Source organism: Cyprinus carpio, chromosome B13 (genome assembly GCF_018340385.1).
Source record: "Cyprinus carpio isolate SPL01 chromosome B13, ASM1834038v1, whole genome shotgun sequence".
Lineage (NCBI taxonomy): Eukaryota > Metazoa > Chordata > Actinopteri > Cypriniformes > Cyprinidae > Cyprinus > Cyprinus carpio.
The window spans coordinates 5,989,851-6,015,764 of NC_056609.1; the positions used below are offsets into that span (position 1 = coordinate 5,989,851).

A 25,914-nucleotide genomic window follows, 5' to 3' on the forward strand; every position below is an offset into this window, starting at 1 on the left:
GATAGTGATAATCAATGACGTTACCGTTTATAGTATTTGTTTAAAATTGGTCGATGCCACTGCCATTTTTGCTTACTCCCTTGTTTGCCTCTTTTGTGTGCTTGGCCCCTTATTGCTGCTTGCAGGTATATGTTATTTTTATTTTATTCTTGTCTATTGCATCATTTTAGTGCTCGGGAGGAGGATGAGGCTTACTAAGAGAACCTTGTCACTCAGGAAGTGGTGGAAGAGCAGCTGTTGCGGCTGGTCACACGGGAAGTCATGGACCTTCTAAGTAAGTTACCTTTATGCATGCGAAGCTTTTCAAGTTTGATTACATTTTTTATACAAAAGAAAAAAAACTTTAACATGTTTCCAGGTGTGACTTGCATTACAAGAAAATTTCCAGAGCTATCTGCAAACAAAGAGGAAGTAGATGGTGAGTCTCTTCCACGTGTCCTTGTTTTTTGTTTTTTGCTGACGAATTTAAAGAATGGGAAATATTTCAGCTATGCTCAAAAGCACAGGGACTAAGGTGCAAGAACAGTTTTGTAGCAGTGCCAAGGACTGGTATGTCAATTTTCAATAATGTAGCGCTCTGGAGGTAGAATAAAACAAAAACTTCTGTTTATTGAAATAGGGGCTGGCTGGCTAGATGCTATAGGTTTTTGCAGGAGTCACAGCTACATGGATTAAAAGTTTTCCGTGGCTTCTGATTTAGATTTCCGTCAACTGCAAAAAATGAGGGAAAAGAAACATGTAGTGCGTTGTTGTTCTGCCCCAGCACAGTACAGCAGAAATCAATAAATCAACATTGTTTCATTCATTTACATTTTACATTAAGTCATTTAGCGAACACTTTTTAGCCAAAGCGACTTAAGAATTAGGGACAATGAAAGCAATAAAAATCAACAAAAGAACAATGATACACAGACGTGCTATAACAAGTATCAGTTAGCTTAACATAGTACATACTAGCAAGTTTTTTTTTATTTTATAATAATAAATTAAAAAAACAGAAGGCCGTTTAGAGAGAGGCTTTTTTTGCTTTTTTGTTAATTGTATAATAAAAGAAAATAGATAGAATACAAACAGAATAGAAGCTAGTGTTAGGTTTTTTTAAAATGTAAATGAAGTAGAGGGGTGCAAGTCTAAAAGTTTTTTTTTTTTGTTACTGAGAATAGAATTAGAATGGAGAGTGCTAGGAGTTAGAGGGTCCAAATCAAGATGGAAGAGATGTGTTTTTAGCGATTCTTGAAGATGGCTAAGGATTCAGCAGGTCATTCCACCAGGGGCCGAATTTAAAAGTCCATGAAAGTGATTTTGTGTCTCTGGAATAGCACAATAAAGTGACGTTCACTTGCAAAATGTAAGCTTCTAAGAGGGGAGCGTAAGTCTGAAGTAATAATTTAGGTAAGGGTACAGAGCCAGTGGTGGTTTTGGCCAGCCAAACATCAATGCCTTCAATTTTATGTGAGCAGCTATTAGTAGCCAGTGCAGAATTGATAAACAGAGGTGTGATATGCATTTTTTTGGGCTCATTAAAAATGTATCTTTGCTGTGGGAGTCTGGATTAATTGTAAAGGTTTGATAGAACTGCTGGAGGACCTAAAAGAATGAAAGTGTGTTTGTGAAGAAGGAAACTAGTGAGTCAGTGATTCATGAGAACCATACCCATTCAATAAAACAGTCACTTGCTTCATTCCTGAAAATGAATCAACCTTTCAAACGAATCACTTGAATAAATGATTCAGTGATAAAATCAGTGACTTTACGCCACCTGCTGGCGGTTGAATTTTATTTTTAGGCGTATAATTTATTTAAATCATTTAATATTTCTGTATTCAAATTTTATACTTAAACATTAATCTCCACATGAATTTATAAATGTAATTGCACTCATCCCACCTCTGAGACTTATTAAACATCTGAAAATGTACCTACAAGCAACTTTTGTGTTCTTCTGTGCCACCTAAATAAACCTGCTGGTGTCTTTCATTATACAGTGAAGACTATCCAGTGTTATTTTACAGTTGAATAGATTATAGTTAGACTACCTTACTGAAAACTATTTAAGTACTGTTAATTTAATTTGTATCTTCTTGTTGTTTTTTTAGTAAATAGTCCTGCTACCACAGCTGGAATAAATCCTAGAGGAAACACTGCATACATTAAATAAAATTAGAAAAATGCATTTACAAAAGTAAAAAGAAAATTCCCCTGTAAATCACCTTGAGTCAAATGTCACCTCGTATTAGGAAGGCTAATTTTTTCATCAATTTTTTATTTAATTTTTTAACCCTCTGGGGCCTGAGGGTGTTTTGGGGGCCTAGAGAAGTTTAGACATGCCCTGATATTTGTGTTTTTTTTTTTCAGTTGCTTATAAACACATAAAAGGCTAAAGTATAATAGCACTGTAATCAGCACAAACTGGGCTACAATAATATGGTGAGCAGCATGTATGTACATGATTGTGTTTTTTGAGAAAGCGACGTTTATGCGTGGTTAGTGGAAAAACGAAAATTTTGAAGTCACTGAAATAAGGCAATAAAACACCAGGAGAACATTTGTTCACAAGACTTTTGAGGACAGATTTCCTTTTGAAGCCTAGAGTTTTTTGCTTCAAAATGGTATGTGGCAATCTTGATTACTCGCTCACTAGAAAACAATATATTGATTGTATTTGATTGATTGATTGTATTGTATTTTTTTTTTGTTTTTATTTTTATTTTTTTTTTCATCTTCTGTTTTGGAGACGAGGAGATGGTGTCTATGGACTCCTCACAGGGAATTCAAATGAATACACCTTCAGATGAGCTCTCAGAATTGGGCAAGTGCCTTCTCCAGAATGAGTAAGTTAACATTTCTTTGTGCTCTCCATCAGTTGGCTTCTTTACTTGGGCTCTGTGAACAAAGTAAAATGCCTTTTCACCCTCCTTTTTTTTTAAAGGATATATATATGACTCTCCTGACCATATGTTTTAACTCCCCTTCCTGAGACACTATAAACTGTCAACGGTGTGCTAGTATGCTTTGTTGCTGACCTTATGCTAAAACAGGTACTGATTTTTTTCTCTCTCTCCCTCTTAGTGATTTTTTTTTTTTTTTATCTAGAACTGACAATTCTCCAAAATATTTCTGTCAGTTATCATTAGAATTGTATTCTAAAAATGACAGTTTTTTTTTTTTTTTTTTAATCCTTTGCATCAGCATGAAAATACTGTGTGTCTAATATGTGAATTAATTCATTTTGCAGGTGCTTGGCTGTAACCTTTCTCCGGATGCTGTGACATGGCCTACAACCAGTGTACTGAAGGGTCTGCAGATGCATGGCCAACATGAAGGCTGCAATGCTGCACTAACTCAGCTGGCCTTGCTCATCTACTTATGAGTCTCTAGTCGCCATGCCAGTTCAGCTGTCAGGATATCTTGAATGTGTTTTGGGAATCACATATGTCATTTGGCAGTCGCAAAAAGATAAACTTCATTTTTTTCACTCCTTACTAGCTATGATAAATTAAATAAATAAAAAAATACAGCTCTGGAAACATTTAAGAGATCACGTCCAAATTTGTATTGAATCAACATCTCTATGTTGTATGTCAGCCATTCCAGTGTCTGTTGAATTCCAACATAGGCACACCTCATTCTGCTTAATGAAATACTAATCAGGTGATCACCTAAACCAAATCTTATTTTAATGAGGGGAAATGTATAAAAACCCCTGCTGTGGTCATGGCTATCCTCTATAGCAAGAGGACCATCTGGATAGGCAAAAACAGTGCTAGTGTGTACCTCAAAAGTAAATGGAAACAAATAATAACGACTGGCCATGCCAAAAACTTTTAAAGAAAAGTTTTGAGTGGGGAAAAAAGAAGTGTTCAATTCTGGCTTTACTGGCAGAAGGATACAGTGAGTGTCAGGTTGCTTCCATCTTTAAAATTTCAAAGATGGGGTTTAATAAGAACAAGGTCAAGCTGCAGGCGTTGTGGAAAGCAAGTCTACAGACCAGAAGAGGGGTGAAAATGACTCTCCATTGACTGGGATGACCACCAGCTCATTGAATGTCACTCTCAGCAACTGTAGGATGACATCAAATGACCTGCAAAAAGAAATTGCAAACAGCAGCTGGGGTGAAGTGCACGGGTAAGGACGGCTCAAAAAAACTCCTAGGAACCTAGAAGCCAGGCTGAGGTTTTCAAAAGGACATGAAAGGATATCAGATGTTAATATATCCAAAGTTCATCAGAGATGTAGAAACTTGATGGCGTGTCTGATTAAAACCTGGGACAGATACCATCCTTTGCTTTCTTTTTATTTTTAAGTTCAAGATGATTATTCATAGACAATTCCCATGGCATGGAGATGGACAGATGTTATTAGATGGACAGGATGAACTGGATGGTTTCGCGTGTACAAGATGTACAAGATGGTCTTAAGTCACTACAAACAGTACAATAAAAAGAAATCAAACTCATAATTCATCAACAAACATATCAACAACATACATATATACATAATCCAAACAATAAATTGGGCAAACAAACTTACTTAACGCATCCTAAGGAAAAGACTCAAAGGACATGGTTGGGTGGGTCCATTCCAAACCACCCACACCTCACACAAGAGAGAAGAGAAACAAAAGGAAGGAAGTAGAGGTCTACCTATAGACCTTGACCAGGAGGTGTATGGGTAATGTAATTGCACTTTCATGGGTATTGTAGTCCTGCTTGGAATTGTGGGATACGTAGTACAATATATTATTTATATATATATATATATATATATATATAGATATAAATATATATGGGAAAAAGACAGGAAAAAATAGAAGAGAAGGGTCAAAATTCACAACAGCCGCCCCCGAATACAGTCACGTATTAAGCTATCACATCACTCTATTTTAAGGTAATGGAATCAACTTAGCAACTGGGACTACATAGGTCTTTCTCCATTAATAACCATCTCAGCTACTCCTAACACTCCCATCCTGACTAGGTAAGAGGCGATACTACCCTACCCACTGGGTATGATGCTCTTGGGAGTTGAGATCAAAAAAAATAACTAACCACCGAACAGCAGAGTCCTTTTAGATTAAGGTTGTTCTTGGTTCCATTTTGGCGGAGCTGCTGACCTGGTAGATAATATCCCGGATTAAAGGATGTCAGGAACTGGCCAAACGAGGACCTGGCTATGTCATGAATCTAGGCTGGAAAGACTTAGTGTTTGCATAAATCCCCTGAGGTAGAAAGTCTCCCTCGCTGCCCCATTAGGGAGGAGATTTGGAGTGATAGGGTCGAGAATCCTGCACTGTTTGAAGAGAAGTAACCCAGTGGCTTCGAATTTAACACTCCTTCAACTTCAGTCAAGAGTGTTTGTATGACTTCCGCTGATGCTGTTCTTTGACTGCCAAGTACCTCACCGCAGAGCTGTTTTTAAAACTGAAGCGGACCTCTCTTTCCCATGATGACCCCCCCAAAATGAGGGAGCTGGTGGTGGATTAAACTTGAATTTAAATCTGCTGACTTTCCAACTTGACTTGCAGCTCAGTGGTAAGATTTTGGGAGAGCTTCCAGCTATTTCTCTTGCAGCTCCACCGGAAATTACTTCCTTGATCACAAAAAGAGAATCTCATAAGACCTTCCTCTCCTAGATATGAGCGGCATTAGGGCCATTAGAAAGCTTTCCACATTTAAACTGCTCAACAAATCAAGAATGCAGACATCGAGTGGTCTGGCATTTTAAACAGAATGCCCCCATCTCTCCCCTTCCTTTCTACGGCCAATATTGACATAGAAAGGGACCCAAAGCAGTCCATTCTGTGGACCCACAATGGGATGTTTAAACAGCGGAGCTTGGAGCTTGGCAGATCTGACCATAGAGGGATAGCTGACTTAGCTCTCCACTTTCTATTTAATAAAACAAGACCACTGATGATGTTTTTTACGGCTTGTCTCCCTCTGGTATCAGTAATTGCATGAAGTTCTGAAAGCCTCTCTCTGGACCAGGATGGAAAAGTTTCTCATCACAGTCCTTGATAGTCGTGGATAATGGATGTGTTTGCAGGGGTCAGTACAGTGGATGAACCATTCCAGGTTCCATATCCTCTACACGCCTGAGCTTACCTCCCACTACAATGGGATCCTGTTTCTTCGGTAGATTCAGGAGAAAGTGTGAGAGACAACTTTGAAATTTCAATGGAAACTTTCCTTCCTTTAAACACTGATGCAGGGAAAACTTTGTTGCTGGGCTTCTCTCAAAAGAAGGTTTTGGACTGAAGAGGCATCACCAGGAGTCCTCCCTATGTTGTAAGCAGTAGCGACTTTATTGCGGATCTGTAGCTCTGACAGTGATTTGAAGCTGGCAAGGATCTGGGAATACGAAATCATCCACTTGTGTTACGCCACAAAGAGTGGCTTGCGGAGAAACTCAGGATCAGGACTAGGCAGGTCCTGGACACTCGATTTTTTGTGTGTCCCATTCATGTGGAGGGACATTTCAGAAACATTGGCCTTGTCGCCATACTATGAGCAGGTTTGGTAACTCAACAGAGTTTTACCTCGTAGTACTGTCATCTGCTGGATTTGTACAGAAGGAATATACCTCCACGAAGAGGGATCAGTAAGTTCAGGGATTCAGTGACTATATTAGCTACAAAAACTGTTGTAAGGCAGGGAGAGGAATGCAGCCACGACAGAGTGTTGTTAATCTGGACCATAGGACAATATTTGTCAACGGATTGATCAATTCATTCTGCAGGAGTTTTACAAAGCGGTGCACTATTAGAGCAGCGCAAAGTTCCAACGAGGGATGGTAGATTGGCCTTTTAGGGGCAATCTGAGATGTTGCATGATGAAGGAGTATGTTACCACACCCTTGTCATTTTCCATCCGCAAATAAGCTACTGACCATATGCACTCTCTGAAGGCGTCACAAAATATATGCAACTCTCTAGATGTATTTGATTGAAAGGCAAGGTTGAATAACATCTAGGAAGCTGTATCAATGACAGATCAGGGAGCTCGTTTTCCCAAGCCTTCCAGGCCTGTTGAATAGGATCTGGCATAAGGGATCATCCCAACCCCTGGACTTCATCCAGCATTGTTGTATGATGACCTTAGCTCGCGTTGTAAAGGGGGAGATATAACCCAGAAAGGGGTCCACAATACTGACTGGCGAGGACTTTATATATATTGCGCAGGTTGTTGCTTTATAATGTCCACATTTCGGGATCGATACCCTAATGAATCAGAGGGACAGTGCCAACTCAGACCCAGAGCTCCTTCTGCATTTTATGGATCCAAACGATCTTTGATTGCATCCACAGTTCAGCATCTCAGAACCTGGCTTCAGGAGGAAGATTGTGTCTGACACTGGGCATCAGGCAGGTTACTTTGGCCCACTGTCTGACGGTTTCAAATCCTCCACTCATCAGTAAAAGGGAACGCATTCTGGGTTAGGAAGATGACGAAGACCGGAGTAAGACCCAAGTAAGGAAGGGCCCAATGTGGACCAGGAAGGAGTTGACGTTGACACCCTTTTTTTGCGCAGTTTGCACATTTTGGGAAACTAACCTCTAAACAGTTGGTCCCATAGAATGGACTGAAGTACAGAATTCACTATATCTTCAATATCCCTTCTTTGTGATCATGGACATGCCTTCCATAGTTTTCTTCCCCCCCCCCCACCTCGTGGCGAAGTCGTCTAAGATTAGCGATGGTAAAAAGACACTGCATCTCATCTGTTGTAGGAATTGGCATTTGGGCTTGAGTACCCAGCACCTAACCTGGTCTGGATTGACTGCTGGAGATTTTAGGAGGCCCAAAATACACCTGGATCAATTGGGTTTATCAGGGTGTGGTAGTCTGCCACCAATAAGAGATAAGTGGTTGGACCATTTAGCTGAAAGCTGGAGGGTAAGTCCCCGAAGGATGTCTGAACGTCTCTGTCAAGATCCAACCGGATACGTCTGTTCTGCCAGTCCCAATCTGGTGGCCAGCAAAAGCTTTGACAAATGGAATACTCCTTTGCGGGATTGTTTTTGTTCACCACGGAGGATATTTCAACGGTTACAGACAGAGCCTTACAAGTCGCGAGGAAGTGTCTTGGCGTTGCAGTTCTAACGATTAGGGACTTCAGGAGTTACCCATTGAGGCCCAAATAACTCAGATGCTTGAGATAGCAGCATGATGCGTTCTGATCCATCATTACAGGGATGGCAATAGGGCTTTGCAAGGATCTGCCTTTGTAATGGAGAAGTACTTCAACAATCTCTTAAAGCAGTACCTTCACAGACACATCCAAAGGCGACTTAAGATAAAATGTACCGTTATCTGGTCGCGACAATTAACTCCATTGAAAGGAATACCAAGATGTCTGCCTTTGGCATCTGTGGACGAGGCTTTTTCCGGAAGTCACAGTGGGACGACTAGATGTTTAAGCCCACATACTCAACCTACTTTTGCTCCTCTCGTAATTCCATGCATCCTTCACCGCTTTCATCTAAAGATCTAAAAGAAGGGCACCAGGCCAATGAAATAGTATCTACTGAACACTATGTATATGAATACTTGGCGACTCCATATCTAATCATCTCTCATATGCTGGGGTTGCTTAGCTGTGGATCCTTGATCAACAGAATTACCATTGACGCCGTTGCACAGAACTGTTTGTGTATGTTAAATCGGATGTTTCCAGTTTTGCCAACCACCTGAGTAAGTATGATGGTTACCCTGAGGAGCGCTACCAATCCACCGTGTCACAAAGCACCCAATGTTAAATTTATTTTGGGATTGGTGATGATGGTGGTGGTTGAGGGAGAGAGCACCCCCACGCTGATTGTAAAGTGCTTTGGGTGGCCACTTGCAGCGCAATAAAGTGCTATACTCTTAAATGCATCATTCATTCATTCATGATCTGGGGGTGCTTCAGCAAGGCTGGAATCAGGCACAATTGTCTTTGTAAAGGCATGAATCAAACCCGCGTGCAAAGTTGTCCTGGAAGAAAATAGCTCCTTCTGCTCTGACAATATATGCAACTCTGAGGATTGTTTTCAACGGGGCGATGCTCTGTGCCCGCTGATCAGACCGAATCAAGTAAATGGAGAAAACCATTTTAAGCCTCCTCCAAGCAATCTCTCTTACACTTTTACCAGCACTCACATACACCATCAACAGATCTTTCCTCACTGGCTGCTTTCAACTGCGGTCAAGCAGGCTTAGAGTGGCCCCACTGCTCAAAAAACCACCACATTAAACACTTCACTTGAAAGATACAGACCTGTCTCTCTCACCTTCCATTCCCAACGCACCAGCCTCGAAAGAGTTGCTTTCAACCAGATATATAATTGTTTCTTTCACAGAACAGCAAACTGAAAGCTAACCAGTCAGGTTTCAGGAGTGGCTATTCAGCTGAGACTGCACTTCTGTCCAGTCATGGGAAGTTCTGGCGGATTGCAAAAGCTTATTCCAAATCATCAGCGCTCTTATTAGGGCTGCTTATCTATTCGCTTTTCGCTTTTGACACTGTCACCAATCATCAGATCCTCCTACTACACCTCTCAACACTGGGCATCACAGGGATTCCCGCTTCTCTGCCATGGAACTTATCTCACTGGTAGGTCTTTCAGGGTGGTTTTTTTTTGAAGGAGAGGAGAATTATCCAAAACACATCAATTTGTCACTGGGGTTCCTTTAGGATCAGTACTTCTTGACCCCTCCTCTTTCTCCATATACACCACACATCACTGGGTCCCATCAGCCTGAGCACATGGATTCTCCCTACGGTTATGCTGATGACACACAGCTCTATCTTTCATTTCAACAAGATGATCAGGCTGGATGGATCTCCAGGCTGCCTGAGGACATCTGACATGGATGAAAGATATCACCTACAGCTCAACCTGGCAAGACTTGGGTTTCTTGTCTTCCCCTGCCTGCACTCTAACTCTCACGGTATGATTTCTCCCATCCAGCTAACCGGAGAGCTGATAACCAGCTGACCCCAAAGACCATAACTGCAAAGACTGCTTTCGATCTTGCAGGTTTGCGTGCACAACATCAGAAGATCAGGCCCTTTCTAGCGGGCATGCTGCACAACTTCTTGTCCAGGCCCTTGTCATTTCTAGGCTGGACTACTGCGTACTCTTCTCTTCTGAAAGCTGGACTTCCATCAAGGCGCCATCAAACCTCTACAAATGATTCCAGAATGCTGGCGGCACAGCTGAGGTGCTTCAATGAAAAGGCCCCAAAAGAGCCCATGTTACATCTCTCTTTTCTCCTTGTGCCCGGTGATGAGACATACAGCCAAATAGCCTGGTGACCCATACTCAGAGTGCGTGCTCTGCATTTAACCTATCAAATTGCACACACAGCCAGTGAACACACACGCACCATGAACACACACCTGGAGCGGTAGGCTGGCCATTTTATGCTACGGTGATTGCGAGGGGGAGCAGTTGAGGGTTGATTGCCTTGCTCAGGAACTTTTTACCTCAGTCATGGTATTGCCGACCCGAGACTGGTGTAGAACCTTAGGGTTGGGAGTCAAACTCTCTAACCATTGAGCCCACGGCTTTGTAGCGCTTGTGCTGCTACCAGTTTACAGCTTGGCATCAAAGTTCAATACATTGATAGATTCAAGATTCAAGACATTGGGGGGCAGCTGTGGCCTAATGGTTAGAGAGTTGGACTTCTAACCGAGGGTCACAGTTTCAGAAGCCCTGGGTGCTACAGCAGGAGTTATAGGAGGGAGAGGGAGTTAATGAACAGCCGCCTTTCTCCCACCCCTCAATACCCTTGGCTGCGGGGGTGCGCGCCAGATCCAAGGCACTTCCAACCCCGTTGCCCTGAAAGCCTCTGGATATAGCTACCCACTGCTTCGGGTGTGTATTCAAAATGGAGCTAAAATGCAGAGCACCCATTCGGTGTATGGGTTACCATACTTGGTAAATGTCCACCTAATTTTCACTTGATGCTTGCATATAGAACATGCACAGGCTCAGCACCTGCCTACTTCCACTCACTATTACGAATCTACACTGTATTGTGTTGTTTAAAGCTTGAACCTGTTTTTCTTTGCATTATTAGAGGTCTGAGAAAACCCCTACATATTTTTTTTTGATATTGCGACCAGTTGTTATTTTCTGCAAATAAATGCTCTAAATTACAAATGTGATTGTCAGTAGTTGTCAGTACAACAGATAAAAATGTTTTCAGTAGATTATATAATAAAAAAAAAAACATGTTCATTTTACTCAAATACATATACCTATAATTAGTAAAAACAGAGAAACTGCTAATTTTGCAGTGGTAATTTTTTTTTTTCCAGAGCTGTCTATAAAGTCTTTACATATTTGTTGTTTGATAAACACCAAATACAAAAATTCAAGTGGCTGTTTGAAAACATGTAAACACTGTTTGACAACTCTGTGACAAGTGGTGTCAGAAACAAAAAAGTTGTCCAAAAGCAGCTTTGCATTTACAGAGGCAACAGGGAGTAAGCCAGCTGCATTTTTTGCTTATCCATAAGCACCACCTGCTTGTCAGAGAGTGAATTTGGATTCTCATTCAGCCTTTTTTGTTTACACCAACATACTGTTGTACTGGTTTAACCCTTTGATGAAAAAAGAAGCTATGTCCATTTTAAAACTCTAGACAATACGGTTTCAAGAATTAACATTGCAGTCTTTTGAGGTGCTCTCGCGATACTTGATGCCGCATTTATGTTTATTACTGCAATATATCCGTTACTAAATACCAACAGCTGTTTATTCCTATGTAGCTGCAAAGTCCTTTTGTAGCTTTTTGTTCTACAGATGCTTTAAGGATGATTTAATTGAACTGTATTTGAGGTTTAAAATCCCCTGTTTAGAAGGGGATGGGTTTAGACTGTTCAATACTGAGACTTGTTTAATGTCTTATAAAAGTTTAAAGCCACACCAGTGGTTTCATCACATCTTTAAATATAGTTTACTGTCATTGGCCTCCCATGGTTCCTTATCTTGGCTGTAATTTGTGGCAGCCAGTAACAACGTCCATCAGCAAGGAAGGTGTATTCAGTAGCCCAGTGTTAATTTATAAAAGTATTTCACAGTAAGAAATAATTGTTTTTGTGAAGTCATCTTAATAGTGTATATTCACAGAAAATATGAAGACTATCATGTTTATATATATATATATATATATATATATATACATACAGTACAGGTCAAAAGTTTGGAAACATTACTATTTTTAATGTTTTTGAAAGAAGTCTCTTCTGCTCATTAAGCCTGCATTTATTTGATCAAAAATACAGAAAAAAAAATGTAATATTGTGATATATTATTACAATTTAAAATAATTGTTTTTTTAAATGTATTATACTTTAAATTATCATTTATTTCTGTGATGCAAAGCTGAAATGTTGCTCTCTATAACTTTATAACTCAAGTCAGAGGCGATCATACTGATCCTCATAGATGACAATGAGGCATGTAACACTACTGTGGTATGTTTTACTTTTAGTACATAAAGAACAATTGATGTTAACACAAGCTAAAGTACCACTGAATGCACCTTTAAGTGATTATGGTAGCGACTTAAGGCATTGGTGAGAAAATTTAATTAACAATGATTTAGGAGTTTTTCATTCTTATATTTCTGTACAGAGGCCTCGATACACTGAGCTGCGTTTCATCATGAATCAGATCCCTGATATCCATGTTGAGGCCCTGGAGCAGTTTGATCAGAAGACCACAATCCACTGTATCAAAGGCAGGAGAGAGAAGAAAAAGAAGGAGCAGTTTAAAAGGCTCATTGCAGGCACTGTTGGGGTATGGCCACTTTTCTTTTTCTTTACTTTCTTTACATTTGTCAACGTGCTCATCATCTGATCCAGTTATTTTAAATTTTTTGATAATATTGTTTGACATTATTGTATATTTTTCCTTAGTTCCTTAGTCAAGGGTAGTACTTGTATTCTGTCCCTGCTGCAAGTAGGTTGCACCTCGACAGTTAGTTAAACAGGATCAGGCCTGAAGAAAAAGTCAAAACTGAAGTAGTTATTTTCCAGTGTTTTACTTGCAATCTTAAGTTGCACAACATCGTTTTTTGTGAAACTATAATGCAAACACAAACATACATTAAGTATAAAGTATGACAAAGTAAATTTTAGGGAAATAAAACAGCAAATCTAGCATTAATACGAGAGAGAAAACAACAACCTTTTTTTTTTAAATGCACCACAAATGTTTCTTTTTAAATGGCATGAAATGCTTATTTTTTTAAACATAGATGAAATTTAGTAAACCGTTAAACTTACAGACGATGGCCTTTGGCACAAAATAACAGAAATATAGCTTTTATCAGGGAGACATCTGCTGCTGCATCACTGCTGTTGTGAGATTAAATCTAAGATGGCTGCCATGACCTTAATCACATGATGCATCTTAACCAATAACATAAACCCAAAATTAAATGACTATTTAAACAGTCAGAACAACTTGTATTATGGGATATAGAATTCCATGCAGACCTTATGATTAATTCAAAACACAGAATATACATAATGTGTACATAATGTGTAAATTTGTGTGCTGTAATTTAATGTGTGCATACTGTGTATATTTATTATGTATATATAACGACATACAGTATTTTAAAAAATATTTGCATGTATATATTTATAGTCATATAATTTATATTGTATATAAATATATTTAATATATAAACAATTTCAGGTCAAACTTCACTCTCTTGGACATGTCATGTTAACTGGGCTATATGTTATAAATATAAAAACTGTTACATTTACTGCAGTAAGTTTCCTCAGTGGGCGGTTTAATTCATTTGTTTTGATTTCTTCACGACATTGTTTCATTATACAGACAGGCTTTGTGAGCCTGGCGTGACCTTGTTCTTACTGTTGATTATCCATCATCAGTTTATTACATGCACCAAATGTAATAAAATTAGAATCATTCTTGCCTCTAAAAGAATCGTGCTTCCCTAATTAGATGTTTTAATCAGATTAGTTGTCCGGTCATTCTCTTTCACTAGCCCCCTCAAAAATCCACATGTCTTACACAAGCATTGAAGGTGCAATAGGTGATTATCTTCAGAAACATTTTTTGTTATGTTGGTTAAAAGTCTCTTTACTTTTAGGTTTTGGGGTAAATTCGAACATGGCACTGCGCTATTACGCCACATCTGTAAACATAAAGTTGTTGTCCCGCTACTAGGCTATCGCGATGTGAGGATCCTGCAGGTCATTTATGGCCTTTCACACAGAAGATAATTACTTTGATCATTTTGATGATGGATTGTAATCCAGAAAGGATTATGTGTTTATGAAACACATGTAAATGAAATTAAATTATATTCCAGTTTTAAATGTGTATCTGATTACAGATAACCTGGGATTACACAAGATGTGTACAAAATTTTATTTGGGTCATATATTACAATCTGTGATTATGTAAGCAGAAAATATCCACACTTGTGAGGTGACTGTCTGCCACACAAATACTCCTCAGAAAAAAATGATTTATCCACACTGGAGTCGTGCCGAATTTACACAAAATATAAATGAAAATGTATATCAATTTTAAAACAATTGTAAAAAATGGAGAACCTTAAAAGTCTTAGTCTCTTGAATTATACAGTATATTGATTAACCTCCTTAAGGTGATGACATCTAAAGAGCAATACCCACCAATTGAATGATCTCCCTTCTTTCCTCAATTGCTTGTCAATCTTTCTATTAAATTCTTCCACTTCACTGAAATAGTTATCAGGAGAACAATCACTTTTGTGATAACAGAAATATCAGAGGCGTCGAGTAGCAAAATGGCGCACTAGGCATTGTACAAAAATAATTCATATTGTACTCTGACCTGAAATGATAATCTGGACCAGAAAGAAAGACCTGCTCAGCCTCCTGCAAGGACAAATTCGTCGGAGGGCAGCCAGGGCATATATGATGGCCTATGAAAAACATTAATATAAATATACTGGTATAGCACTACTGAACAGCAAGCTATTATTAAACATGGGTCCATACACCGAGTAGCACCAGCATGTAGTTTATACAGTAGCTTTTGTAAGTGCAGGATCAGGACACAAACAAACACATTACATCCAGAAAAAGAACATCACAGATGAACTGCACTTCATCTGTGAAGCTCAGTTCTGTTGGTGTTCTATCCAGCACTCCTCTCAGATAAGAAAACAAGATGTACTGCTGTTCCTCACAGATTTACGTAACAGCATTGACTGGCAGTGGATACAGTGGTAATGCAACTGTGGTCGGCAATGTAACCTACATCTGTGAAATGGTATACCCTATAATGGTATCAACAAGAACATAGAATAGATCATATATTTCAATTTGTAAATTATGTATACCCAAAATTTGAATTAGGTGTTTGGTTTTCAAAAACAAATCAAGAGCTTTGGTTCACTGCTCAAATGGAACTGATCATAAAATACATTCTGCTTTTAATGCACATTTTAACTCCAATTGCATTTCCTGAGGGGAATGTTTGAACACTTTACCTTCATGGATAACTGCACGATTGAAATGGCTTCTCTACATAGGTTCTGATCTTGCTCAGCTTTGATGGGTGGAACAAAGCTGAACTACAGAAACGGGCAGTGAAAGTCCTTGCAGCATGTGGTGCATCTCTCTTCAATTCGGGCAGGGATCTCCCTTTTGGATTGTTATATGCATCTTGAAAAAGAGAGAGCCTACTTGTTAGAATATTTTGAGATCATGAAAATATCCCTAGTGCCTTTTTAATCATCTGTCCTACAATGAGCCTAACCAAATCCATAAAATCACTTCATATTGGCCATGCAGAACATGACAGAAACTCATGATAACAATGGATTGTATGTGGAGTAGGCCTGCAGATTAGGCCAAATTGTAACAAGCTATTAAAACTGCCAAATGCCTCATTCATCATTGCAAAACAATTCCAAAACAACATGTTAACACATAGTGCAACTAGGCAGTCAGTGCAGTTTAATTATGAAAGATATTTTATACTTAAATATGGTAAAACAACGAGTATTAAGCCAGTATTCACACTAATACATTAAGCTGCAGGTAAATCTAATTCAAACCTTACATCAACCATGCTCTTGTCATCTGATAAGTTTAATTAATGTGCTGGCTAGATTCACTTATAATAGTTCGCCATTAAAACTCAAGGATTTATGAAATCATGGCCACGTAATTAACGCCGTGAGTACTAATAAAATTATCTCAACTAATTCTTAATTTGTGGGAATTAATTATTAATTCATAGTTAGCAGTTCCTCACTATGTAAACTTCGCACCGCTTTAACGTTATAAAATAAAACTTAATTAAATATCGGCACTCACCGTCCTGATTGCTGTCCCTGTCGTCCATCTTAATTAGTGTTGATCCAGTACGGTAGGTGGCTGTCACAAAAAAAACTAGGGTCCTAGAACTGCGGTCCTGAAACTGCAGACTCCGGGTTGTGCAGGAATACACTTCTTGATAATTTAGCCCACAAGCCACAATTGCAGGTTTTCAAACAGAGATGGTGACAAAGAGGCAAAACTGGCGGACTGCAGCTTTAAGTGGTCTAAAATGTATTTACATATTCTGTGGAAGGCATAGGACCAAGAAATGTTTGTCCAATCAAAATCTTCAGTCCCAACATTATGAGATGCTTCCTCCCTGCCTGTCAATATATGTGTTTGCATACTTCGCGCAGACTCCCTGCTTGTGCAGACAGGATACATCATCAGCACGCTCATATACACTACTATGCAGACAGTTGGTTGTCTGGTCTGTGTGCATATATGTGTTCAGGATGCGCGGCTTTGGATGACGATTTACAGGGGAGGGTGGGATATACGCTATTAAATGCTATCAGGCTAAAGGTAAAGTACGGCTGTACGTCCTACTGCACCTTTAATGTCTAGCTCTGTTACTGTATATAAAATTCTAACCAGCCAAAGTCGCTAGTGGAGAAACTGTGTACCTCCGTCAGCTGCTGAAATCCATACAATTTCACGACTGGCTTAACAATAATGGCCAATGACTATGTTTTGCCTGGGCTACCACGCTGCCCAGCTTAACTCTAATCAGATTCCAGCACAATGTGTAATGTCTTATTAGAACCCCGAAATTGGCACACTTTCTTGAGTAGTGGCAAATGCTTCATCTGAACTAAGTGCTGCAAAATCATTACAGCCAGAAGTTACCAGGCTTTTAGCCCCATTGTTGTTTTGGGAGACGTGGATACTTGGTGTGCATTCAGCTTAGCCTTGAACTCTCATGATGGTGCTCTTGGTGCTTTTTATGAACTGGATAGCTTTGTGCTTTTTACACTTTCACCATTTGTTCAGCTATTTATTTATCTACCTGTGACTGAAGAACTTGAATTTGAAACCGCTGATCTTGAACATCTGACTTTTTTGTGCCTCTGCATTTCAACATGCAGTTCTTCACATTTAGAATCTTTACTTGACAACAGATATGTCATCAAATCATGCAGCTCATACAACGCATGCACAGTCAAAGCTTCAACCACCCATTCGTAGGGATGCTTCTGATTTGCAAAGCATCCCAATCAATCTGAACGCTCTGCATTATGGCTGCCGCTATGCCCGCCATCTTGCCCATATCATCAATGCCGCCCATAGAAATCCATGTTAAAATAGGTAAAAGTTAGAGGACTGAGCTTAAAAAATGTTTTCAGTATAACTAAACATAAAAAATATGTGGATAGTTTTCATTGCGCTGCTGTTGGTTTCCCCACAGCAATGGCATTAAGCTAAGAAATACCTTTCTTTAGCAATTGTTCTCTGCCCACCAGATTTGTCCACGCCCTGGAAGCCAAAGGAATATTTGCACAAATTTTGTTAAAAATAATTATATGCAAACAATGGCATAATGTGCAAACAAAAAGTGCTCTATCATTCTGTGACAAAATCTCATGAACTTCTGCTTCCTGATCAGGAGTATATGGCCTTTCACTGGTGTGGAGAACATGATTTTTAAAGTGAGAACCCAGCAATGTTTTTTGCTAGCTAGTAATAGTAACTAATGAGGGCGGGTCTTTTGAAAACAGCTCCAAAGGTTAAGATTACTGCCAAAAACATTTCTGCAATGTTTCCCTTTGATTTAATTTTTATATTGGCCAATTTACTGTCTACCAAGCAACCATTTTAGAATCTAAATTTTTCTCTTTACTGCATGCACCTTCTCCTGTTATATATGATGTGTATGTGCATGATATGCAAACACACATTTATAAGGGATGGACAATATTCTACTTTCAAATTTTTGCATTTAGGATAGGTTTCTCAAAACATTTATTCATGCATTTGCACCTTACTTTATAACAGGTATTGGACACTTTGTAGTCTGTGTACAGCAGTGCAAAAGCCACTGGTGAGGGTATGGAGACAGCTGTCTTCTCTCAGGACACGACATGTGTGGAGTCTCCTTAACTCTGTGTGTGTGGCACCTGATGTGAGCTTCCAGTGAAGGCTAAACCGTTCAGAGGTTCCCACTTATCACTAGGATCCCACACACCCACACAGAACAGAGAAAGTACTTAACACAAGTCGTCAAGTCAAGTTCAGTGGTGCCTGAGGCAGAAGAGGGACGTAAATGGCTCCGGGAGCGAAGTTCAGCTCCTCTGACAGCCTGATGGATGAAGCTGTCCTTCAGCCCTGAACCGGCCTGGAGACCTCGCAGCCCTCCCTGGATGGCAGCAGACTGAAGAGAGAGTCTGTGACCGGTGAGGTGGGATCACCTAGCAATGCAGGAGGCTTTTTCGAGAGTGAGACGGGTTCCGATAAATAACTCTGGAGGCAGGGGAGAGAGACACCAATGAATCTTTCTCTCAGCTGCTCTCACTATGCGCTGCAGAGTCTTCCGGCAGGACGCGCGTTGCAGGCGCCATACCACACAGTGATGCAGCTGGTCAGGAATGCTCTCGATGGTGCCTCTGTAGAAGGTGTACATGATGGGGGGTGGGGCTCTGGCTCTCCTCAGTTTGCGGAGGAAGTAGAGACGCAGCTGTGATTTCTTGGCCAGTGCTGCAGTGTTGTCGGTCCCGGAGAGGTGTCCTCTGTGATGTGCACACCCAGGAACTTGGTGCTGCTCACTCTCTCCACAGTCGCACCGTTGTGATGGTCAGAGAGGAACATGCTGAGTGTGCGCTCTCCTGAAGTCAACAACAATCTCCCCTTCGCTACTTCTCCACGCTCAGAGAGAGATTGTTTCACGTATCCCCGGCCAGGCGGCTCACCCGCGCTCTGTAGTTTGTCTCATCTCGTTGCTAATGAACCCACCACAGTCGTCGTAAGCCATCCGCGAAACTTAATGAAGAGGGTATAAACATATACCATTCCGACACCCAATTGGTTTGTACGCGATCCATCACACCTGCACATGACACAGATCACATCACACCTCCAGTAAGGGCATAGCCAGTGTTGGGTTCGTATATCAAAAATATATTTCTTAAAAAGTAGGTTTGGGGTATGGAACCGGTATGCACCGAACCGAATAAGGACGATATTTCGCAGTGCCTCTTAAATGCCTGAGCGATCGATTGAAATGTTTGTCCTGAGGTTCTCCGAAATGTAGGCCTACACAAGAAGCATGGGTGTCGCTAGGCTTTTTTATAGGGCTATATCATTTAGCTCCATAAACCGTATACTCAACCTCAAGCGACGCCTCAGGGAGTCAGTCCTTAAATTTCATAAGGAAAAAATCAAGCCAGACCGGTTCACTCTCCGCCTTTTCAGCGCGCTCTTCAATCCACAGACGGCAGTGGAGCAGCGAAGCGCATTAAACAGAAACAGAGGACACAAGGTGGGTGTTTATCGATAGGATTGTTAGAATATCTGTATCTGTGCAGTTCTTTGTCATAAATATAGCTTTACAAAAGGTCACGATGGAGCAGTCGGTTTCTGTAAAGTTTTCGCTATCACTCACTCATCACACCTACAGCTGTTTCCCAGCGGCGCGACCCAGCTATTATAACACATATAAACGAACGCATGCCTAAAATTGTACTTATTTAAATATACTGAATTAAATCATCGCATGTGCTTTATGGGCCATGCCACACTACTGTGTAAAGTCTTAGGGTATCGCAGTGTTTTCACCCCAAAGAATGGTGTTCGACAGTTATTTTTATATATTTTGCTGTAGTGTGTCAGTAGAAAATCAGTTTACATTTCAAACATTCATTTTGCCGTTGTCAGACTGCTTGTGCATTCAAAATCACACTAGGTTATTAAAATTAATGGCAAAACTGATATTTTCCTACTGACACACTACAAGCAAAAAGATATAAATAAATGGTTTGAACCCGCACACAGGGGTAAGTAAAAAATAATAATGTGCCTAAGACTACCCCCTGGTATACTATCACCTACAAACGACATTACAGCTGCCGCTATTAAAGAATGACCATACGGTCATTCACAGAACTGCCAAGAACAGTGACAGACGCCACTCATTTTAACTGATAATCAGAGTGATTGACAGAGATACAGTAGAAACATTTTGGTGTGCTTTTTGTAATTTAAATAATGAGCTAGATTGTGAAATACATTATAATGAGTTCTGAGTGAGGGAAGCACAACTTGGCAAAATAAAGAGCATCCAAGGTGAAGCTGTGGATTTATTTTAAATACTTTATGTGTTCTTTATTGTTAATCCGGTTTGTGGCTCTTTTTTTTTGAAGTATCGTTTCAGGCACCCGTTTAAGGCATACGATTTTTTTCCATTTTTTAAAAGTAATGAAATGGCACTGGGACCTACTTAAAGTTATTGTTTTATAATACTGGCTCATTTATCAAATGGTCTTTCTCTTCTCCTCCGCCAATTTAAGATACTGTAGGTAGTCGTAACTAGACGTTTGAATAATTAGCTTTGGCATTGACACCGAGATTGACAATGTGAAGTCTGACATTTGCCAAGTATGGTAACCCATACTCGGAATTGGTGCTCTGCATTAACCCCATCCAGTGCACAACACACAGCATGAGAAGTGAACACACCGGAACACACCCCCTGGAGCAGGGTAGCTATTATCCCCAAAAGGGCGCAAACAGCCCGGGGAGCAACTGGGGGTTCAGTGCCTTGCTCAAGGGCACTTCAGCCATGGGTATTGAGGGTGGAAGAGAGCACTGTTCGTTCATTCACTCCCTCCCACCTACAACTCCTGCCAGCACCAAGACTTGAACCGGCGACCTTCAGGTTACAAGTCCAACTCTCTAACCATGTAGCGAATACAGGAAGCTATCGATCAAGAAGGTATTAGGATCATGAGTTATTTTTCATTTTTATTTTTTGATTAATCACTTGGATTAATCATTCATTTTGACAGCACTAATGTTTATTGTAAATAGACAACCATACAAGGGTAATTGTTACTAAGCCTGCCCTGGGTACACCAATTTTCTTGTTCATTGCCCTCGCAGATTCCTGCATCTAAGCTTGGATGTACATTAAATACATTCCATTAAAGGTTATTGATGACATGCCTCTGAAGTTTGACTTTTTGCACCATTACAATACTTGTAGGCAACTAGTCATCATTATCTCTAGTTCTTTAATGTATTTGCATTGTACTAAAGTGTGTTCATTTTCAATGGGCATATATGCGGCTGAAACAGGTAATCTAGTGCATCCCAAATTTTTCAACATGAATATTTTAATATAACATTTTTGAGCAGGTGGGGTAGTGCACAATAGGCCCCTGTGGCGTGACCTAATTGTTCAGCTTCGTTCAGCAGAGATGTTGCTGTCACAGGTCGCTGTGAGGGGCTTGTAGTCCGTAATGGTCTGTATCCCCTGCCACAGGCTCCGAGTGTCTCTGCTGGCTGAAGCTTGATGGGCTATCCTCCTGGAGTACTGTCTCTTAGCCTCTCTGATGCCGTGGGATAGGTTCAGCCCTGGCTGTTCTCAGGCCCCCTGGTCTCCAGCTCTGAAGGCGGGTTCCGGCGTCTCCAGAGGTCTGTAGACTTCCCCCTGTCATCCGGCTCTGGTTGGCCGGACGGTAAGGGTTTTGTGACTGTTACATCCTCAATACACTTGGTGATGTAGGCAGTGACAGTCTCCGGTACTCCTGGGTCAGTGGGTTATTGTAGTGGCAGCCTGCTTAAGCATATTCCAGTCAGTTGTACAAAACAGTCCTGAAGAGCGTCAGACGACCCTTCTTGCCACACTTGAATCTGGTTTCTGAACTGTTTGGTGACTTTAGAGCGTCGGATTGCATGCTTAGCATGACAGTGTGTTGTCGCGGCCCCCGGAGGTGGGGAGGGGGAGGGGCTCACCTGACTAAGGCAATTCATAAATGAATGAATTACTCTTCTTAAAATTTTAAAATTTTTTGGGGTTTTTTTTGAGCATACGCTGCATGTTGTGTCTTTTTGAACACAGACCAGCTTACAATTCATATACATCCGTATACATCATAAATCATATCTGTCATTTACTAATGGTTTGTTTCATCATTTTTGATGATTAACAATTTTTTGAGATGATACAAAACTATTTTGACATACATACTTCATTGATTTATAAATGATAATGTATCAACTAATAACTTATAAACCATCTACTAATGATCTGTTTGATTTATTTCAAGATTGGATTCGTGCCAAATGAGAGAGTAAGGAAGAAGATTATAGGGCCAAACAATAATAATAAAAAATCTCCAGAATAAAGTCATTAGCCTATAATGCGAGATTAAACTCATTAAATATCCAGAAAAATTTAGATATATAATATTGAGAATAAAAATAATTAAATATAGAGAATAAGTATGTTCATTAGTCAACTTCATCTTTGCAGCCGACACTGACTCAGAAAACAGTTTAGTAATAAGTAGCCTATATAAAATATGTTCTAGCTATTTATGCGATCTGCTTAAGTGCGGAATAATAATAATAATAATAATAATAATACAAGGAAGGAATAACCGACAACGTGCCGTTGAATTACAGGAGAAAGAAAAAAACATGCTAGGCTATTGTCACAAAGTTCTTGTTTGGCAAAATTAATATAAGCTATTCTGTGTCTTAAGACAAGTTAAGTTAGAACAAGTTCAATAAAACATCTTTATTGTATTTCTACAGGCAGAGGAGAACAGCCAAACCAAAAAGAAACAAAGAAAACACAATGTAACATTCATAAAATTGTAAACAATGGAATGCGCACATGTGAGTGGAGCTAGTGCCATCAAGTGGTCACTGATTTTCTGTGGCTCAGCTGCGTGTGGATCGCGAGCTGTGTGTGTGTGTATTGGGCAAGGCTAAAAGGGTGGAACGAAAGTCTCAAAATTCAAATGAATCAAATAAAATTGACTCAGAAGATGATGTAAATGAATGCACACGTCGCCTGATCTACAAATGCACATTTTAATCGCTACATGCACAAGTTATGATAATTTAATACAAACTATAACATTTGTATTCACAAATATGTCTCTATTTGAACACAATGCTGCACATTAATGTAATTCTTAACTCTGCAGACACAAGTTGAAAAGCATTTGTGTCAGTGTAGTGAAGGACATTTGCAAATTTTTTAAATCATGTATATGTTAATGAATTGCACTGGGCCTTATTCGCAAACATGTCTGTATTTGTACAAATCGCTGCACAATCATTTAATCCCAAATTCCACAGACTCATATTTAAAAGGCATTTGTTTTTGGTTAGTAAGATACATGTATAAAAGTTATGCAGTACATGGATAATTTAGCGTGCATCTATTAATCATTTTGAGTCTAATGTCATCCCATATTTCCACACTTAGCACGATGCAAAAAAGCGAGGCGAATCACCGACTTAATGGTGCTTTCATTGACCGAATCCTTGAAACCATTGTTTGCCTTCTGCTAACTACACCTGCACTTAGTGGCCACCAACAATGCATTTTTCCTCAGATATGGATCTCGTAAATGGTTTTAACATAATCCACTGCTCAATATACAGCATTTAATTAAGATAAACAAGGTTCTACACCAGAAGCAAACTATCAATAATGCTTACAAGAATAGGCTACATCCTAAAATATAATTAGAAGTAATAATTAGCATGAAGTTAAGCACTTGAAAATATGTGTGGAATTATATTAATGTCAAAAACCCGCATGTACCCACTAATGTATTCACACCTACTTTAAGCCATCATTGAGTGCTTGTCATAACTTCCAGTTGTGATTCATAGTTGATTTTGATTAACAAGCAAGACACATACGTGCACTTCTGTATGTTTAATAACGCTACTACTCCGTTAATATTTGTTATGTACATCCTTTTATTGCCATAAAAATACCTATGAGTTTGGCTACAAACACATATACAGAAAATATATTCATAATCATATGCTCCATTTGCTTTCATATATATTTTCATGTGTAGAAAAAGAGTAAACGTGGCCTGGACTCATGACACTCACACTCACATGGAAGAAAAATGAATGGTGCTCCTACAGATCACATAATTCAGTGCGGGACACTAATAGGTATGTTATTCTGTATAAAGAACATGAGAATAAATCTGTTCTCAAATACCAACAATAACAAGAACTCAGCATCCGCTTCTCTTCTTATCTGGATACTTCTGTGTTCGCTACACAGGTTTTGAAACAGCACCACCACTCTTTGCCTTTTGTGCAACAGCAGCCGTCATGTGATCCTAGTTCAAACCTTATTGATGGTCCATGCTTTCGCTTAAGTAAAACTGAAAAGATTTGTCAGATTGTTTCGAGAGAAAAAATTGCATTTTCGGTTTTATTCAGTTCCATATTCCATCGCATCCGATATTCGCTAGTTTTTCTGCTCAGTGTGGAAAGGCTTCCTACATCCCCTTGCACACACTGGACAGTTGTGGTGGCTGTATAGTCAACCTTGAAACAAAGCATGGCTTAGGGGAGACGGGAGCCTTGTGTCCAACATTGCTTTCTAAAGAATGTCCGGCCAACAGTTACATCACACAACATTTTGACTCTCCCCCTCTAGAGTCAGCATCTTTGTTGTCTTCTCTGGGAACATAATAAAATCCTGTCAACTTTGCTTTTCTTTCACACAGGACACACAGTCATTTTGTGCCCTAGCTGCTGACAGTAAAACACACCAGTTCTTGTCTCTCTTGATTTTTGGCTTGTGTACACTGGTAATGCGGCCCAGCTGAAGGACCTTGTAAGGCCCCAACCCCAGCAGTGTTTTTGCACAGGTACCTTAGAGTGGGTTGATGGCGTGGACCTCTACGGTGAGCATTCCGCTTGTTAAAAGAGCTGCTGCTAGTCCTGAAGTCCATAGTTTCTGTTACATCATCAAGTTGTTCTGAGGTTTTGGATATGTTAAGGAATTGGGATACATCAGGAAAGATTGCCTAAAAGCAGTCTTTTGTGGTAGAAGTGATGGTTCTACCATACTTGTAACAATAAGTAGAATTTACAGTTTTAGCGCTATATGAAGTTTTACTGCAAAACTAAATAATGATCTGAGATATCATCGGCCCGGCTGCATAATTTCAACACCACCATCAACATCAATTCCGTAATGACAGTATTAAATCTAGAGTATGATTTTACGATAAAAGTAGGTCCTGAGGAGCGTGTTGTCTAACCCCAGTAGAGTTTAGAATGTCTATAAATGCTTTAATCCCAATGCATCTTTTTCATTATCAACATATGGATATTAAAGTCTCACCAACAATTAAAACTTTAGCTGCAGCCCGACTTTAAATCGGACATTAAAATCAGCCAAACTCTTTAATAAAGTCTGTATATGGTGCCTGGTGGCCTGTATACAGTAGCTAGCCAGTACAAACTTATCGCGGGGGATTTATTATTAACATTTGTTTCTATGGATAATGTTATATGAAGCACCAATACTTCAAGCGAGTTATACTTGGAGAAGCCTGCCCTCTGAGAAATCCT

The 25,914-nt window shown here is 39.7% G+C and overlaps 1 protein-coding gene across 2 annotated transcripts in view; it reads left to right on the forward strand.

Annotated features, from left to right (window-relative positions):
* The window catches only part of LOC109069047 (exportin-5-like), a 109,126-nt gene extending 106,294 nt beyond the window's left edge, over positions 1–2,832 (forward strand). For both annotated transcript variants that reach the window (XM_042736308.1, XM_042736309.1), the window contains exons 24-26: positions 171–274; positions 359–418; positions 2,735–2,832. In XM_042736308.1, the coding sequence (XP_042592242.1) occupies positions 171–198 (28 nt within the window). In that variant the 3' untranslated portion in view covers positions 199–274; positions 359–418; positions 2,735–2,832. The remainder of the gene's footprint in view (positions 1–170; positions 275–358; positions 419–2,734) is intronic.
* The last annotated feature ends 23,082 nt before the right edge of the window (positions 2,833–25,914 follow it).